Genomic DNA, 17,935 nt, shown 5'->3' with positions numbered 1-17,935 from the left:
TTCTCCTCCTAGCTCTGGATCTGTATGAAGCAGACAGCAGCGGCGATGAATCACGTGGAATTGCTACCACCACGGCTGATCAAAGGTTCTGAGGTGGCTGTTTGGTAGCCCTGTTTTCTTTTTAAAAATGCAACATTTTGAACCCACGTAGATGCGACTCTGCCAGCTCATGTCAGGAGAAAAACTTGAAATCCATTCACGCTATGCTACAAGTCATGTTTAGACAGGATTTATTAGCCACATTATTGACATGCAGGAAACCAGAAAAAACAGCAACTGTTCTGTCAAATAAGACAGTAATGGGCTTAGTTGTGGGAGCTATACCGCTCCCTGACCCCCTTCCCCTTCCTTCAAGAGTGAGAAGCTGGCACGTCTCCCAAGAGGACACAGAAGCCATCCCAAAGAGGGCCTGCTGCTTCAGATCTTCCATCAACAGGGCCAAAAGTGATTGGAAGAAAGCCAAAGACTTAGGAGAGCAATGAACAGGAAATAAAGCAGCCACGGGGCAGCTGTGGGGTGGAGTGAAAGGAGGCTGGGACATCTTAGAAACAAACAGAACCAAGCATAGCTTTCATGCGGGAAACCGAACAGCCCACAGATCAGTCTGGCACTAACCAGACATCACCCCACTCTGTGTCAAAGTGCCAAAAGAACCCGATTAGATGCTGCAGGAGCTTGACAAAAGATGACCAGTGATCTCCTACATCAGTGCACTGAATGCATGTTGCACGGCAGGGCAGCCGAATGCTTTATTTTCAGGCCTCCTTGGCCAGACAAAAGGGCTGACTCTGACTCAGGCTAGGTCTACACTACAGGGGGCGGGGAGGGCGGTTGTCGACCTAAGATACGCAACTTCAGCTACATGAATAGCGTAGCTGAAGTTGCGTATTTTAGGTCGACTTACCTGGCTGTGAGGACGGCGGCGAGTCGACCGCTGCCACGCCGCCGTCGACTCCGCTTCCGCCTCTTGCCACGGTGGATTTCCGGAGTCGACGGCAGAGCCATCGGGGATCGATTTTATCGCGTCTTCACTAGATGCGATAAGTCAATCCCCAATAGATCGACTGCTACCCGCCGGATCGGCGGGTAGTGAAGACGTGCCCTCAGTGTTGTGCCGTATGGAGGCAGCGAAGGGAGAGAAGTGGAGGAAGGAAGAGAGGGAAAATGGGAAGTGGAGGAATCACAGAGGCCATGCCACATTCATCCCAACAGTAGCAGCAGCAAAAATACACCCAAGCTGCATGCTCCCAATTTATCTATTTGGTTTTAAATAAATCCTCTTCCATCGCATGTGAACACGGTGGCTGCCACATGGTGATGGGCTTACCACAAACTTTCTTCAAGCATACGGCAAAAACTGGGTGTAAAGACAACAATCTGCCACGGATCCTCTGCTGCGGTTACTGCTCATGTGCACCGTACCGACCAGACCCATCAAATGGGATTAGCCAAACTGTGATCAAAGTGAATTTCTTTTGAAAGAGAGACCGACTTCTGCATCAGAAATGGTGGCAGGTTTCTTTGTGGGGAAGGCCGCTCTTAACGAGAACACGGTGATTTTGAGGCTATACAGAAATCAGCGCTGTAGGCACAAATGGTCTGTTATAAAGATGGACATTCTGGAATGACCGTGATTTAAATTAGTCAAGGTTTTTATATGGCCATTCGTCTTTTAACACAAGCCCTTCTGTAGGCATGTAACACAAGCTTGGACGAAGCAAGAGTTTGCAGCAGAACACATGGCTAAACTGTTAACAGTCATTTCTTTAAAATACTATATACACCGAAAAAAATTAAGTTGTAATGAAACAGGAAGCAGCCATCTTGATGGCTTGATGACATGTATCAAGCCAGGAAGATCAGAGCTGAAGCCAGAGACATGGCCGTACTGCATCTGATAAGAAATGTATTACATGGATTAAATGGAGCAAGCAGGGAGTCTGACAAGAAGTGCATTACAACATGCAGTGAAAAAAGCGCTTGTCTAAAAATGAAGTCTCCTATAGCTTCCTGTGTCTGTGGCAACAGATTCCTGTCTTACCAGGCTATCAACCTCTGTTTTTTTAATGACAAGTTTCAGAGTAACAGCCGTGTTAGTCTGTATCCGCAAAAAGAAGAACAGGAGTACTTGTGGCACCTTAGAGACTTCTGTTTTTTTAATGGATTCCTCATTAAAAAGGCATCCCCCAGAGATTTTACAGTTTCAAAATACGGAACATTTCAAAGTCCCCATTGAGATCAGGCATTTTAAAATCCCACTTTCTAATTTCCTCATTTAAACTTGTGGATTCCGATTAAGTAAAAATGTCTAGTAGTAATCTTATTAATCTCACTGGCTATTATTTTAGGGTAAAGTGAAGAAGAGTAGTCTTGCAATAAATACTTCTTATAACAAGAATTTCAAGTAGGCTAAAATAAAACTTTATTTAACTCTTACAAGATAAAATCTCTTATCAACACAATGCACAAAGTGTTTACAAAATAATCCCTTTTTCTGCTCCATTTTCAGCACTACTTTTATACAAACCTTGAAAATAAGTCAGAAATCTTGACTACACATTTTTTTTTGTTACATTTTTAGAAACATCACAAGAAGTGACTTTAGGTAAACAAGATTTTTCTTAAAGTGTCATCTTCACAGGCAAAACAAACATTGGTTTTAAAGAATTAAGAGCCAGATTTTTAAAGGGTAGTTAGACATCTAACTCCTATTAAAATCATTGGGAGTTAGGAACCCAGCTACCTTGAAATCTGGCCTTTAAGTCAAGTATGCAATGAAACTCTACTCATGCACACCTCTGTTTTTTATATCTGTGGAAGAAATCATTAAAGTCTCATAACAAACAGAACAGAATATTGAAATATTAAGTGATCATGAACTACAGTTATGTTAAAATTAAAAACTACCTAATAGTCTTTGTGCAGCTGTCGAAGCAGTAGTAGTAACAGATGTTCATTCCATTGCCCTGCACCCAGTAGCAGCCTCAAACATGGTCTCCCCCTTAATGCATTCAAAGGTCATTACAACATGGTACTGTGAAGAGAATGTGAGAGTCTCCATTTTTGCTGGGATTGTAAGGAGAGGTGTTAAAAAGGAAAGGCTTGATTCTGCTGCCAGGCAAGTCAGCTGATTGACTTCAATGGGAGCAGGCTGAAAGTCTAATTATTTCACATCTATCACAGATGGAGGGAAGGTCATACATTGATGTCCTCTGTGCACAGAATAATCTACTGGTCCATCCATGCTGAGAGCCGTACCATGAGCTATATGGTTACACAGTAGTTAACATGAGTCTAGCTACTACCAGTTCTGGACCTAGTGCAGATGAAATTTGTTTTCTTGAAGAGAAACGATGCCTTAATGCTGTTTCCAGTAGAATTAGGAAAGTCAATACTTAACCCATGTGAAGTTGCTTACCCATTTTGGCCTACAGACAAGCTGGAAAATCTCCCCCTGCCCACCATTTCTAAATCAAGTCAGCTGCTGCTGACATTCTTTTTAGGTAAATGATTGTATCGCCTCCCCCAAAAAAGGGACATCACCCACTGAAGACCATCCCTGAGAGCACCATTCCAGCCACATACTTCAGAAGTACGTAAGGTCTTACGGAGATAAGAAGTTAGGGACCTGCCCAAGATTAAGATTAGTGGAGGAGAAAGCAAATTAACCCTGTGAGATCCTGTGGATTTAAGAAGGATTTAAAAATAAAATTCAGCAACTCTGAGTATTCTGCTTTCCCTGAGCTAGCTACAGTTTAAGTAGCATCATTTGTAATATAGAGCTTTGCAGTGTTTACAACTGTACTTACAGAGGCTGCACTTTTTTACACCGGCAAAGTCAAATGCTAAGTTATAAGTGTACAGCAGTTAGTGGTGATTTCATTCATTTATTTCCTGTGACAGGAAGCAAGGAAGATGACCTTCTTTGGTGAGACACAGCATTGAAGAAGCTTCATGTTTTGGATCCTTTCACCTTCTGATACTCTAGCAATCTTTAAGTTATTGTTAGCGGAGATACCACAAGGCCATAGTGCAGTACAAGCAAACCATCCTAGAGGGAAAAGGAAAATGTATCATTAGGACAGTAACAAATCAGCTAACGGAGAGGAAGTTTTATAGCAAGAGACAGAGTCACTGTTTGCCAGAATCTTAGCTCCATCTGCCAAAGGTCCATTTCCTTCTGTCTCCTGAAGATCATATAAAGATATTTTTGTACCTCCCTGTTTCCCTACAATAAGCTTGAATTTTGAAAAGCCCAGGCAATAGAGTGCCACCCCCATAAGTGGGGAAATCGAACCAAAAGATTTTTAAATCGGTTTCTTCCAGTACAAATTATTTTGCTTTTATTTTAAAACCATCCTGAAGTTGTCCTGATGTGTAAATGGTGCCATTGTACAAGCCAAATGGTCTCTGCTCAACCACCACCACCAAAATAACCATCAGAGAAGCAGCTGAAGAAACCCTGCCCTTTAACACAACCTACCAAAAGTGAGGAAGACACTGAAGTATTACATAGAAAAGAGGGCAGTATGTCCAGGATGGTCTGAGCATGGGACTGGGAGCAGATCTTGAGTTCTAATCCTAGCTCTGACAAACTTTGTCTGTGGTCTTCAACAAGTCACGACGCCCCTCTGCTTTAGTTTCCTCATGTCAAAGGTGATAATTACCTACCAGCCCGGAGTGTGTATTAATGTTCACAAAACACACTGAAGATGAAGAGTGCTATAAGTAAGTATTATTTTAATTCAAATTTCTAGACGTTTCCCATTCAAAGTTCTGGATAAGTATATTAAAAAACCCATAAAAACATTAAAATCTCACATTCTTCCTGAGTGCTGCTTGATATTTACTTTCCCATGTAAAATACTCCATACTCTAGAGTGGCGTAGAAGTCCAACACTGAACACCCTCCTCTGCCCGAGACTGCAGCAATACATCTGCTAATGGCCAATGATTCTGTTGCTATTTTGGATGTATACATTTCATTAACACTTTCATGTATACGCACGTTACATTTCATGCTGACGCTGGGCCTGCATATAGTTATTGCTCTCACACAAGCGTGCGAAATAAGCTTTTCAAACACACTACATTAATATAGAACGAGACATGGCAGTTTAGTACAGCAGCTCCACACTCTCTTCCTACATGGCCCCTGCAATGTGTGGTTAAAAAGGAGGCACATGTCTTTAGTGAAATTAACCACTGGACTGTAAACCATAAGTGTTTATATCCCCAGACTATATGTTTTGTATGATTCCATCTCAGCAATACATACTGCATGTCCCTCGACACAGAACTTGTGTCTGTGATAATTTACCAGGGATGTGATAGAGACAGTGAAGGAACGGTTTTCCCTCCCATGAAACCAGTTAACAGCTCTCACCCCCCCCCAAAAAATTGATTTTATGTTTTATTCTTATATAAAAACAGACTGGGGGATTTACTTGATCTTGAAGAGAAAACCAAACCAAAGCCATTTTACACTGTCTTTTTCACTTCCCTGGATAATTATCGCAGTCTTGTGTCAAAGAACATGCAGGAAAAATGGGGGGTTAGCAATGGGGATGCTCACCATTCTGTGCTGGAGAGCTCTGGGAAGCTTTTTTGCTTCCCTTAGGCAGAATGCCCCTCACTCCTACTCCTGAGCCAGTGACTTTGCTTCGCCCCTTGCTCTGAGCTGTGCCTACCAGGCATGAGCTAGTCCTAAACGCAGGTATTTAGAAGTTACACCACGTGCTCTGCTAAGTGCGCAACATGTTAAAGCTTGACTGAACTATAAGTGACAAAAGAAATCTATTCTTTTATGAAATCACAGTCCATTGACGTGCACCCTGAGCCTGCTCCCAGTAAGTTAATGGCAAAACTCCCATAAAACTTCCCTGGTGCAAGATTGGGCCTTTCACTTCTGATAAGAGACATGTGAACATTCCGCCAACAGCGCTGTCAGTTACAGGGTTTAAAAATCCACAGCTGGTGCTTGAAAGATATCCTCAGTCCAGGGCTCACCCCTTTGAACCCGCTTCCCCTGACGGCTGTTTACGAGGAGTTTGACTTATGCAGCATCGGACCTGTTTGGACAGGCTTTGATTAGCTTTTATGATAGGAGACAGGGTTTTGATTGTGGTTGATATGCTAGGGGTTCTACTATGTTCTGCTGTAACTGATTATGCTAATGAAATGGTGCCAGGTGGGCAAATAAATTAACATGTGATCTTGATTATGTGCTGAAGTAATAAAACAAGGGTTACGCACCATCTGTGTGTGAGGCATTGTATCAGCCTGTAACATCCTTTATTTAAACAGCAGTAATAATAATAATACCTACCTCTTTTTCATCAGTAGATCTCAAGGTGCTTTACAAAGGACGTCAATATCATTATTCCCATTTTGCAGATGTAAGCAGGGTATGAATGAATGCTTCCCTGACAGCTAGCGGGGGGGATGGGGAGAAGGGGGGTAAGAGACTTGGGTGCGTTTATATCAGTGGTTCTCAAACTTTTGTACTGGTGACCCCTTTCAGATTGCAAGCCTCTGAGTGCGACCCCCCCCTTATACATTAAAAACACTTTTTATATATTTAACACCATTATAAATGCTGGAGGCAAAATGGGGTTTGGGGTGGAGGGTGACAGCTTGTGACCCCCCCCCCATGTAATAACCTTGTGACCCCTAGTAGGAAAATTAATTAACAACAAGAAAATATATTTAGGTTGCTTTTAACAAACCAATTACACACCTTGTAAAACTTGAAAGTGGACAGCTGGGTTTAGACTAACATGTTGCTTCTTTGGCAGATTAGTGTTAAACCTGGTGTTCCTCATGACATTCTTCTTTTGATCTTGCTGCAAGCTAAAGTTCACTTTGTAAACTGCTGGCCTTGCAATGCACTTCAGCTGTAGCTTGGTTTCAGAACAGATTCTTGAACATCTGTTCTTGTCGATGCTTTACCTTTCGAAAAGTGTATTCTATTTCAGGGACCCCTAGCTTGAGAACCCCTGGTTTATGTAAATACAGTTTGCTCCTGCTCTACTTAGATATGCAGCACATAGAGCAGTGTCAAAGTAATCCATTTTGGCTGGTGTTGGGCACAAATCTCTTTAGTACTGAATGCAGGGGTAGTGAAATGCTGTTACCAAAATGTGGTCATTTATTTTGGGAATACAGGGAAGCAGGACTGTGCTGAACCTGTCCAGGGGCAGTGAGTTACATGGCCCTGTGGTGCCTGGGCTCCAGCAATATTCAGGGCCCGAGGGTCCGGCTCCATCAATGTTTGGGGCTGGGTCTCTCCCCCGGCCCCAGCTGCCGCCCCTGCCAAGTATCTCCCGGGCCCCACTTGCTGCCCCCCCGAGGCCCTGGAGTGTCCCTGTCTCAAGCCTGCTGCTGCACTCCGCTCTGCTGGCTCCCAGCATCAACTGCTGTTGCAGGGTCCTAGTGCCCCCCATCCACTAGTGCCAGGGCAGGTTGACCCTGCCCCTGCCCTTCTGCCTGGAACCCTTCCCTTTTCCGGAGGGACCCCCCACCTGCAATCACTGCTCCTGCCCCACGCTGGGCAATGGGCAGCCACCCCCCCAACCCCCAGTGAGGCTACAGTGAGGGGCAGCAGGAGGAGAGGAGGCACACATGTGATGGCAGCCCCACAACCCCCCTGGCACCCACCACAGGGGAGGCGAGGGGCTTCCTGGACCTGAGAGGGGCCCTAGGAACATGTGCAGTGACAGTAGTGCGAGGTGAGCAAGGGGCCCCTCCCCTGGAGCTCGCTGCTGCCGGCGGGGAGAGGGCTGGGGGGAGTCCTCCTCTCTGGCCACAGCCCCAGGGCAGCCTGCCTGTACCCCAAACTCCTCATCCCCTGCCCTACCCAACCCCAGAGCCCACACCCCCGCCAGAGCCCTAACCCCGCCACCTCAACCTTCTGCCCTAGCCCCCTCCCACACCCCAAACCCCTCATCCCCAGCCAGAGCCCTCATCCCCCCACACCCTAACCCTCTGCCCCAGCCCTGAGCCCCCTCCTGCATCATGAACCCCTCATCCCCGGCCTCACCCCACAGCCCTCACTCCTGCACCCCAACCCTCTGCCTGAGCCCCTCCCACACCCCAACCCCGTCATCACCAGCCCCACCCCGGAGTCCCCCAAGTGGGAGGGGTTGCAAGCGCTTTGGAGGACAGGATTAGAATTCAAAATGATCTTGACTAACTGAAGAAATAGGATGAAATTCAATACGGACAAACGCAAAGTATTACTCTTAGGAAGGAATATCCAACTGCAAAACTGTAAAATGGGAAATGACTGCCTAAGAAGGAGAACTTCAGAAAAGGATCTGGGGTTATAGTGGGTCACAGACTAATATGAGTCAACAATATAATTCTGTTGCAAAAAAAGTGAACATCATTCTGGGATGTATTAGCTGGAGTGGTGTAATTAAGACACAAGAAGTAATTCTTGCACTCTGATCGGCACTGATAAGGCCTCAGTTGGAGTACTGAGTCCAGTTCTGGGCACCACACTTCAGAAAAGATGTGGACAAACTGTTGCTCTCCTCTGGACTTTCTCCAAAAAGGATTAAAGGTCTAGAAAAATGACCTATAAGAAAAGACTAAAAAAAATGGGTTTGTGTAGTCTAGAGAAGAGAAGATTGAGGAGGGACATGATAACAGTCTTCAAGTATGTAAAAGGTTAGTGTACAAGGAGGGTGATAAATCGTTCTCCTTAACCATTGAGGATACGACAAGAAGCAATGGGCTTAAATTGCATCAAGGGAGATTTAAGTTAGACATTAGGAAAAACTTAACTGTCAGGGTAGTTAAGTACTGGAACAAATTACCTAGGGAGGTTGTAGAATATCTGTCACCGGAGGTTTTTAAGAATAGCTTAGACAAACACTTGTTAGAGGTGGTCTAGATAATACTTAATCCTGCCTCAGTGCAAGGGACTGGACTAGATACCTATCAAGGTCCCTTCCAGTCCCACATTTCCATGATTCTATGATAATGCATTCTAGCCAATTGTGCAATGCTGTACATGGGGTTTTGCAGAGGAAGTACTCCTTCCTGATCCCACAGCTCATGCTATGATGTTTTTTTAGTGAGCATAATAGTTCTTTGTACTCACAGTGCCTTTCATTCAAGGATCACAAAGTGCTTTTGAACAGAAGGCTCAATATTATTCTTACTCTACAGTTTTGTTTGATAATAAAATTATCCAGCCCTTTTAAAAATTCAGTCCCAGTAATTGTCCAATCTTCTCGGACAGTGAATCCCACAAGTTGCATACAAAGCTAGCTACGCTTAATTTTAGAAATCACTTTTGGTTTTAGTTGGGTTTTTTTAAAGTTAATTCTGTGTGATCTTGGGGAAAAGACACAACGAAACAAACAAAACAATCCCTGAAATAGAATAAACTTTTCGAAAGGTAAAGCATTGACAAGAACAGATGTTCAAGAATCTGTTCTGAAACCAAGCTACAGCTGAAGTGTATTGCAAGGCTAGCAGTTTACAAAGTGAACTTTAGCTTGCAGCAAGATCAAAAGAAGAATGTCATGAGGAACACAAGGTTTAACACTAATCTGCCAAAGAAGCACCATGTTAGTCTAAACCCAGCTGTCCACTTTCAAGTTTTACAAGGTGTGTAACTCCACTGGTTTGTTAAAAGCAACCTAAATATATTTTCTTGTTGTTAATTCATTTTCCTACTAGGTTACACTTAATATTCCAAAATGCAGCATTCCAAGATTGTGGGACTATTCGGTTGCTGAAAGCAATGAAAAGCTTGGTGTCTTGCATTTGCAGGAGTTATCAAGTTTATAATGAGAACGATCCCAGTCACTGGTACCAGTTGTTACATGAAGAGAAAAAAGTAAACAGAGTCTCGAGCACTTATTGCAGCTATTGAAAAGGAGAGCGCAAACACCAAAAAAGGATTTACTCTTACTACAACTATAACCGAGGGGATGGGGTGGGCAGGGGAGAGAAAAAAAATCAAGCCTGGAGTTATTTTATGCTGTGTTGCTAGAATTAGCTAAGTTGGAGAAACCTTTTAGGGAGGGCAGTGCAACGAAGGCTTTTGGTGATGACAAGATGAGGAGAAATTTTGAAACTGCGTAACTGTCTCAGATGGTAGCAAGATTAGTTGCAGACATGAATGAAAGCGCACATGAAAAATATGATTCAGAAGTGCAGTCACTTGTTCTCTAGCCCTAGAAGAGAGCTGGGATAATACTGAATTAAGCTGTTAACCGCTCATATTCATTCAGATTACTACACATTACACAAGGACCTGCTGACACTATTCTCTTTGCACAGAACTACAACAGGCGTAGTCATTTATGACGAAATGAATATGGTGGTTTTGATAAACATTTCTGCATCATGATGGATGGAGCTAGGGGCATTGGTGGCTCCAAGGGTGGATGGAACATTTCCTAAATCTCTGTATAAAAGGCATCAAATATCCTTGTGTGGAAAGTTCCTGAAATATGACCACGAAAGGAAAGCAGCGGTGAAAGTTACTAATCAAGTTGTGGTGGGAGCCAGTCTCTTGCATGTAAAATTTCAGGCCTTTTTGGGAAAAAACAGATGTCCAATTTGCTTAGCCAGCAAAGTGGAAATTTGCTTAGCCAGCAAAGTTTGGACTAGAGAAGTGCTAGAAAATGTTTTGCAAAGTATGATGGTCGTAAAAAAGAGAAATCCAGTTGTTTCTGAAAAAGCGACACTACAGAGCTTAAAGAGGTGCTGCCAGATTGCAGGGTATGTCTGTGAACTGGCTTTGTTGACAGATCTTTCCAATCAGTTCAAAAAAGAAGCAGCAGCACCTATCTGAATTGTTTGGTCATCTTAATGGATTTGCAACTAAATAAAGCTGTACTTAGCAGGGCCGGCTCTGGCTTTTTTGCTGCCCCAGGCAAAAAAGCCTCCCGCTGCCCCCGGCGGGGAGCGCGGCAGGGGAGGGCGGCGAGCCCGGCCACGGCCCCGCTTTCCCCGGCTAGCCGGAGCGCTGGGGGGAGGGCGGCAAGCCTGGCCGCGGCCCCGCTCTCCCCGACCGGCCGGGGCGCCGGGGGGAGGGCGGTGAGCCCGCCTTGGCTCCGCTCTCCCCGGCCGCTGGAGCGCCACCCCCCCTCCAGGTGCTGCCCCAAGCACCTGCTTGGTCGGCTGGTGCCTGGAGCCAGCCCTGGTACTTAGGATGCAAAATCTGGTGTTGGTCTCAAAATGAAGTGCCTAAGAAACCTCAAGACTTCTCCTTTTCTTGTCCACCAATGTTGCAGGGTTTTCTAGAAGACTTCATCAATTAATGTACTGATTTTGCAGTCACAGAATGCATCTCTAGTCAACAATTCTCCTGGAGTAGTGACTGGACCATCCATGACTATTAGTGAAGATAGTCAATGATGCAACCCTATGATCTGGGTGTCCCTAGGCCTCTGACTGCCAGATGCTAGGATTGAATGACAGGGGATGGATGGATCACTTGACAATTGCCCTGTTCTGTTCATTCCCTTTGAAGCATCTGGCATTGGCCGCTGTCAGAAAAACAGATACTGGGCTAGATGGACCACTGGTTTGACCCAGCATGGCCATTCTTATGGACATCATCCAGCAACATATCAACCAGGCAGATCCATACATGACAAAAATGAAACCAATGCCATTTCCCTGAAAGTCCCCTCTCAAGAATGCTTTCTAAAGATGAAAAACTTTGGCTTAAGGATGAGGTTTTCCAGGAAACTGGGCTAGGCTACACTTAGAGCGTTTTCTCTGAATTCTTCTGTCAGAGGCCACAGGAAGAGGGCTGGGATTTGTTCTGCTCGTGTCAGAAATTGGGGTGCAGCCCACAAACCCAACAGATCTTGGGGATCTGTTGGGGGTCCAGGACTATCCATATGGATATCCAGTGCCTTTGCACGAACCATGAGACTCCTGCAGTTCCCTGATGCTCTGGGAGAGGAGCTGCACTGCCAGGGCCCCCTCAAAACTAGCACCCACCCCTAGACCTCCATTTTAAAGGGAGTTCCCCAACATACAAGAGATTTCCCAGGAAAGTTACACTTGTATGTGTGACTGCTCAGAATTAAACTTGCTGCTGGATACTTAACTTTTGCATTTCTTGCCTTATTTTTATTTTTGCTGGACAAGTATAATATTGCTTCAACACAGTTTTCTACAGGAGATGGGTGTTAGATTCAGAGTAGACATTAAACACCCTTTTCAGAATTTTGGGTTTAGATTAAGGCACAGTTTACAACAGAATGCAGTTGTGCACCAATATCCCGCACTACACTGGATACACGATATTTCACTGCTGCATCTCTAAAACAGTTTATTACACACCAATCACTTAGTGCAAATACTTAGAAATATTTCAAAAGCACAAAAGAGCTTTTTTCTTGGTGCAGTACACACAAGAAGATGTGGTGGGTAGGCTAGCAGCAATGGGGTAAGAAATGGGTCCCCCAGCTCTACCTCTGAATGTTCTGTCACTCTGAACACTGTCAAACTCAGCTCTATAAATCTGTGACCTTAGAGATAGCTACTAACCCCATAAAACACCCTGCGCCCCTCAACACTGAACGGTAGCCATTGCCAGTTAGACTAATTGTGCTCCAGATATGGGACTTTGTAACAAGCCAGCAGCAATACAGTCCGTAAGTTATCAACAAGAGAGCTGGCTGTACATTTTCTCTCCCTCCTTAGGAGCTGTAGCATACGCATCAGGCACACTGCTGGCATTTATTACGCTACATCTTTTGCTATGGGGTTTTATATGCAAATTGTCTCCCCCATGCAATCACAAGGCTAGTCTTGTTTGGGCTGCTTCTGCCTTTTGATACCTTGCCGAGTTACAGATTCCCCAGGGGTGGGGGTGAAGGATGAAATACTAATGGAGAACGATTTGGTTTAATTCATTGTGGTTATTGCACCAACTTGTTCTAAAAAGGAATCAAAGCTCATATCCAGAACTCCAGTGAACCATCAAAAACTCAAAACACATGGTGTTCAGCTCAGTTACCAGTACAATCAACAAAGCTTTATTGGCTAATGTATCTTGTCTAAACTTAACCTGACAGGATCTCATAACAGCATGAAGTAGTGATTTCTCGAGGAGCGGAGTACCAATGGGTGAAAGCGTTTCTAGCAGACACTGCTGTTCAGTTAAACAGAGCACTATTTCAGAACTCACCTTTTACACCACAGGCTAGCCACCACCCTTACCTGCATAGCACCGTCTCCTATAGCTCGGCGGATTTCCCTCAGCGTCTGGTAGTGTTCTAGAAGGTGATCGCCACATATTATGTCCACCTGTGAACAAACAGAAGAGAGTCCAAAGTGCATCCTCTCTCTTGCCTAGGGAAGACTATCTGGGTTTTTAGAACTTACCCATCAATGTTGTATCAGAGCACCTGAGACTTGGTACTTATATTAATAAAGTGAATCTAGTGCTGGCGAGAGGTGTTTGATTAACAGTCCTGGAGACAAACGTCCTTTCAGTTTTTGTTCATCAAATAGACATAGCATGAGCAGCAGCAAGGCAAGTTTCCTTATACTGCCCTGGCAATTGGCCTCAATTCTAACCTACAGGGGCCACTTCTAGAAGGTAGTTTATTGTCTGCATCCCATTCGCTACTTGACTCCCCTGGTGAAAAAGGCATGAAAGGGGCTTTTTACTGGCAGCCGTGATATGGGCTTACTGGGAACTCTACCAAGATTCACGACTCATTTCACATAGGCCACTGGTACTAAAAACAAGGGGCCAGTAACATTCCGTTCCCAGTATCATCCAACAGCTCCAGAAAAGTGAGCTCTCTGGGGCAAGAACTGTCTTTTTGTTCTGCATTTGTACAGCACCTAGCACAATGACGTTCTGGTCCACGACTGGGCTCCTATGTGCTATGGTAACACAAATGACAAAGGAGTAAATTCTCCGTGCCACAGGCAGCAGATGAAATACTGTACCCCACCCCCAACATGGACAAAATGTGTTAATATTTCTGCCTCATAGGACAGGGTTCCTTTTTGGAAGAAACGGTTTGAAGCAAACAGGACGTGTGAGGGGTAGATCACGGCATGCTGCTCTCAGCAGGCACATTACACACTCCCCACTCCCAAAATGATCAGTTCTTTAGTAATGCAAGTGAATGAAGGGCATGCGCGGCAATTCCCAGCAGCAACCCCTACTGCAGCACAGCTAAGCCCGTGACATCGGCAGTGTCAGAGCGTTCTCTTCTTTTAAGCAACTTTCCAACGAGCAATCACTTGGAAAATACCATGTGTGGGGGGTGGCTGAGAAAGAGGGTCTTTTAAACTGAGTCATTTTGAGCACAACGCCTTATTTTTGCAATTCAATTGCATTTATTTTTTCACAAAACTACTCCTACGTATTTATCAGGTGATACCAGGGCATGCTTTAAGGCTGGGACATTAACATTTCAGGTAAAAGGAGCAAGGACACAACATCCCCCCACTGGCTGCAAGTTTTAGACATAGGAATGAGGGGGGAATCTCCCCTATAAATTAGCTGCCTGGATTTCATAGTTTGGTCAATTGACAAAGGCTGGGCAAAGAGAGGTGTTCTGTAGCTTTCTCAATGTGAGCTTAGTCACGTCAATGATCTCAGAGGGTACTGTAATATCATTATATCTGCTCTTGTACGCACATATACCTGCTGCAGCAGGACAAAACTAAGCTTTTTTCAGTGCTTTAACTATGTAACAGGTCTGGATTTGTGTTTCATACTTGCTGGGTTATTTTTCTTTTTAAGTCCGCATCAGCGATCAAAGATCAAGAACTAGAGCAAAGACAAAGAATTGTGCCCCTCTCTAAAGGGCTGAGCATGGCTCTGGGATCCAGGAACTCATGAGTTCTGGGCCCTGTATGCCCCAGGTCCAACAGCAAATGGATGACCAAGTGTCTTAACCTCTTTAGGTGCTACCATTCCCTCATCTGTAAAACTGGGATAATTACAAATACTTTGCTCAACTCACAAGGAGTTGAGAATTTTAAGTAGCAGTTGTAAAGTACTCTGAACTTGTAAACCACTAAGTATTACTTCTGCTTTTAATGCCTAGAAGGAACCCCAGTGGGCAAAAATTAATCTGGACATTAAAATAATCTTGATAAATTATTGATTCTGATACTAATCTAAGACTTTTTTTTAAATAACCCACATCTCATTGAGACATTAAAGAGACCAAATGCATAGACTTCAAATAATCATTTAGATTTTTCTATTTATAGTCTGTTTCTGCACAATTATTCCTCCTCCATTCCCAAATTAACTACTAAATAGCATACTACTAGTCCAGAAGAGAGGCAAACCTATTCTTTGCCATTTTTTCTTGTGACGTGCACTGGTAACTGCTCTTGGATTACTGCCCTAAATTCTAACTTTCTTTTTTAAACTGGGTAAAACAGGCAATTGAGAGCCCAATCCTGCTCCCACTAAAGTCAACGGGAATCTTGCCATGGCCTTCAATAGAAGCAGATCAAGACCTAAAGCAGGACTAGCTGCATCTTAACTGGGGGCAGAGGAGAAACCCATATAAGTAGATAGTTGAAAATGTTGGCCTTTATATAATAAAAAAAATACAACAATTTGTTCCTTTAAAGGACATAAATTGACACAATGGTAATTCTTGGCCATTTTAAATAACTGAAAATGACCATTTGTTTGGAAATACCATATCATCCGGGAACACCCTTCTGTTGACCCTACTGCTGCAGATTCAGATGATAATCACTGATGAATCAGTGGCTTTTAATTAATTATTGCAAAGCAGTTTTCACATCCACCTCCTTGGAGTGCTCTGAATACCAAATGCCTAATTCCGCCATTTCAGCAGTAGGCCCCAAAGTTCTCCCTGGCTAATTGCTGCCCTAGTATTCATCCCACTTGTGCAAGAATAAAAGGGACAGAAGTGCAGAATGGAAAAAGGCCAACACAATTTATGCCCAAAATCTTGTTCCATAAGCATGTGCCATATAGGTGCAAATCTACTGTAGCCAGGTGTCCCACAGAAGTCCTTGTGCCATAAGGAAATTAATATATTATAGATGAAAAAAAGAGCTACCATTAATACAAGTGCTATAAATCTAGTTCAGGCTTCAGACTTAACTAACTGGTAACACTGGAGCCAATTAGTACTAAGCTACTGAGACAGCTGTGACTTTAATTACTTTGACCTTGTGATGCAAAGGAAAGATTGAGGTGTTACTGCTGAATAACCTTAATAATCACTCCCGCTAAAGCATAGTTAACAAAAGCAGTCTATTATACCATTTATTTTCATTAGATGGCATATTTGTTGCATGCAAAAGCTACTTTTTTGAAAGTCACAATAACTGATAAATACAAACTAAAACCTATTGTTAAAGATGAAGAAAAATAATTTGAGAGCTGTCATAACTATAAAGGGAAGGGTAATAGCTGTCCTGTGTACAGTACTATAAATCCCTCCTGGCCAGAGACTCCAAAATCCTTTTCCCTGTAAAGGGTTAAGAAGCTCAGGTAACCTGGCTGGCATCTGACCTAAAGGACCAATAAGGGGACAAGATACTTTCAAATCTTGGGGGGGGAAGGCTTTTGTTTGTGTTCTTTGTGTTGGGACGGTGTTCGTTCTCAGGGACTGAGAGGGACCAGACATCAATCCAGGTTCTCCACATCTTTCTAAACAAGTCTCTCCTATTTCAAACTTGTAAGTAAATAGCCAGGCAAGGCGTGTTAGTTTTCCTTTGTTTTCTCAACTTGTAAATGTACCTTTTACTAGAGTGTTTATCTTTGTTTGCTGTACTTTGAACCTGAGACTAGAGGGGAGTCCTCTGAGCTCTTTAAGTTTGATTACCCTGTAAGGTTAATTTCCATACTGATTTTACAGAGATGATTTTTACCTTTTTCTTTAATTAAAAGCCTTCTTTTTAAGAACCTGATTGATTTTTCCTTGTTCAAGATCCAAGGGGTGGATCCTGACTCATCAGGAGTTGGTGGGAGGAAGGAGGGGGAATGGTTAATTTCTCCCTGTTGTAGATCCCAAGGGGGGTTGGAACTGATTCACCAGGAGTTGGTGGGAGGAAGGAGGGGAATGGTTAATTTCCCCTTGTTTTAAATCCAAGGGGTTGGATTTGTTTTCACCAGGGATTTGGTGAAGGTTTTTCAAGGTTTCCCAGGGAGGGAATCCATTGAAAATGGTGGCAGCCGAACCAGAGCTAAGCTGGTAATTAAGCTTAGAAGTTTTTCACGCAGGCCCCTACATTTGTACCCTAAAGTTCAAAGTGGGGATCTCAGTCCTGACAAGAGCTTATTATACAATGCATCAAAACTGATGTAGTCATACCAGGGATGAATTTGCTCCAATTAGTGTTAGAAGTCAACTGAGTGGTTCTGTGTAAATATAGTTATCCAAGAGATAAGATGAAAACAAAATAAAAAGCACTAGAGGTTTAGCTTTTGATATGCGGATGGCTAGGAGGTGTGGATTTGATTACAAGATCGGGGCAATAGTGATACATGGATTTGATTATTCAAATAGTTGACTAAAACCTTCCATTTCCTTTCAACTTTTGTCGTTATGATCTTACTATGCACCCGATATCATCATCTCTGGGACTAAAGCAGGCATAATTACAGAGAAACTGCATCAGCAGATACACCGTATGCGCACAGACTTCCGATTACTCCCCAAAGGGAGTTATTTACATGCATGCTTTCAGAAAAACACATCGGATTATGGAACATTTCTACCCCACAAACCACATTTGCACACTCAAAGCAGCTGAGCTTCTGGTTTCCTCTTTGGTATCAGGGGATTTTTTCCACCACCTTTGTCAAGAAAGGATAATGATGCCATTGGATGATCCCACTGGAAACAGCATATAACAACAAGGAGTCTGACGGCACCTTAAAGACTAACAGATTTATTTGGGCATAAGCTTTCGTGAGTAAAAACCTCAC

At 43.6% G+C, this 17,935-nt stretch overlaps 1 protein-coding gene across 1 annotated transcript in view; it reads right to left on the bottom strand.

Moving 5' to 3' along the window:
- Positions 1-2,398: 2,398 nt before the first annotated feature.
- The window catches only part of PCGF6 (polycomb group ring finger 6), a gene marked incomplete in the record, with an annotated part of 56,984 nt that continues 41,447 nt past the window's right edge, over positions 2,399-17,935 (bottom strand). Inside the window, 2 exon segments of the mRNA XM_034776271.1 lie at positions 2,399-4,051; positions 13,204-13,290. Of these exon segments, the coding sequence (XP_034632162.1) occupies positions 3,995-4,051; positions 13,204-13,290 (144 nt within the window).

This window comes from Trachemys scripta, chromosome 7 (assembly GCF_013100865.1).
Source record: "Trachemys scripta elegans isolate TJP31775 chromosome 7, CAS_Tse_1.0, whole genome shotgun sequence".
NCBI classification, from domain to species: domain Eukaryota; kingdom Metazoa; phylum Chordata; order Testudines; family Emydidae; genus Trachemys; species Trachemys scripta.
Note: the sequence above shows the minus strand (reverse complement) of the source record. Positions and strands in the feature narration are given on the sequence as shown.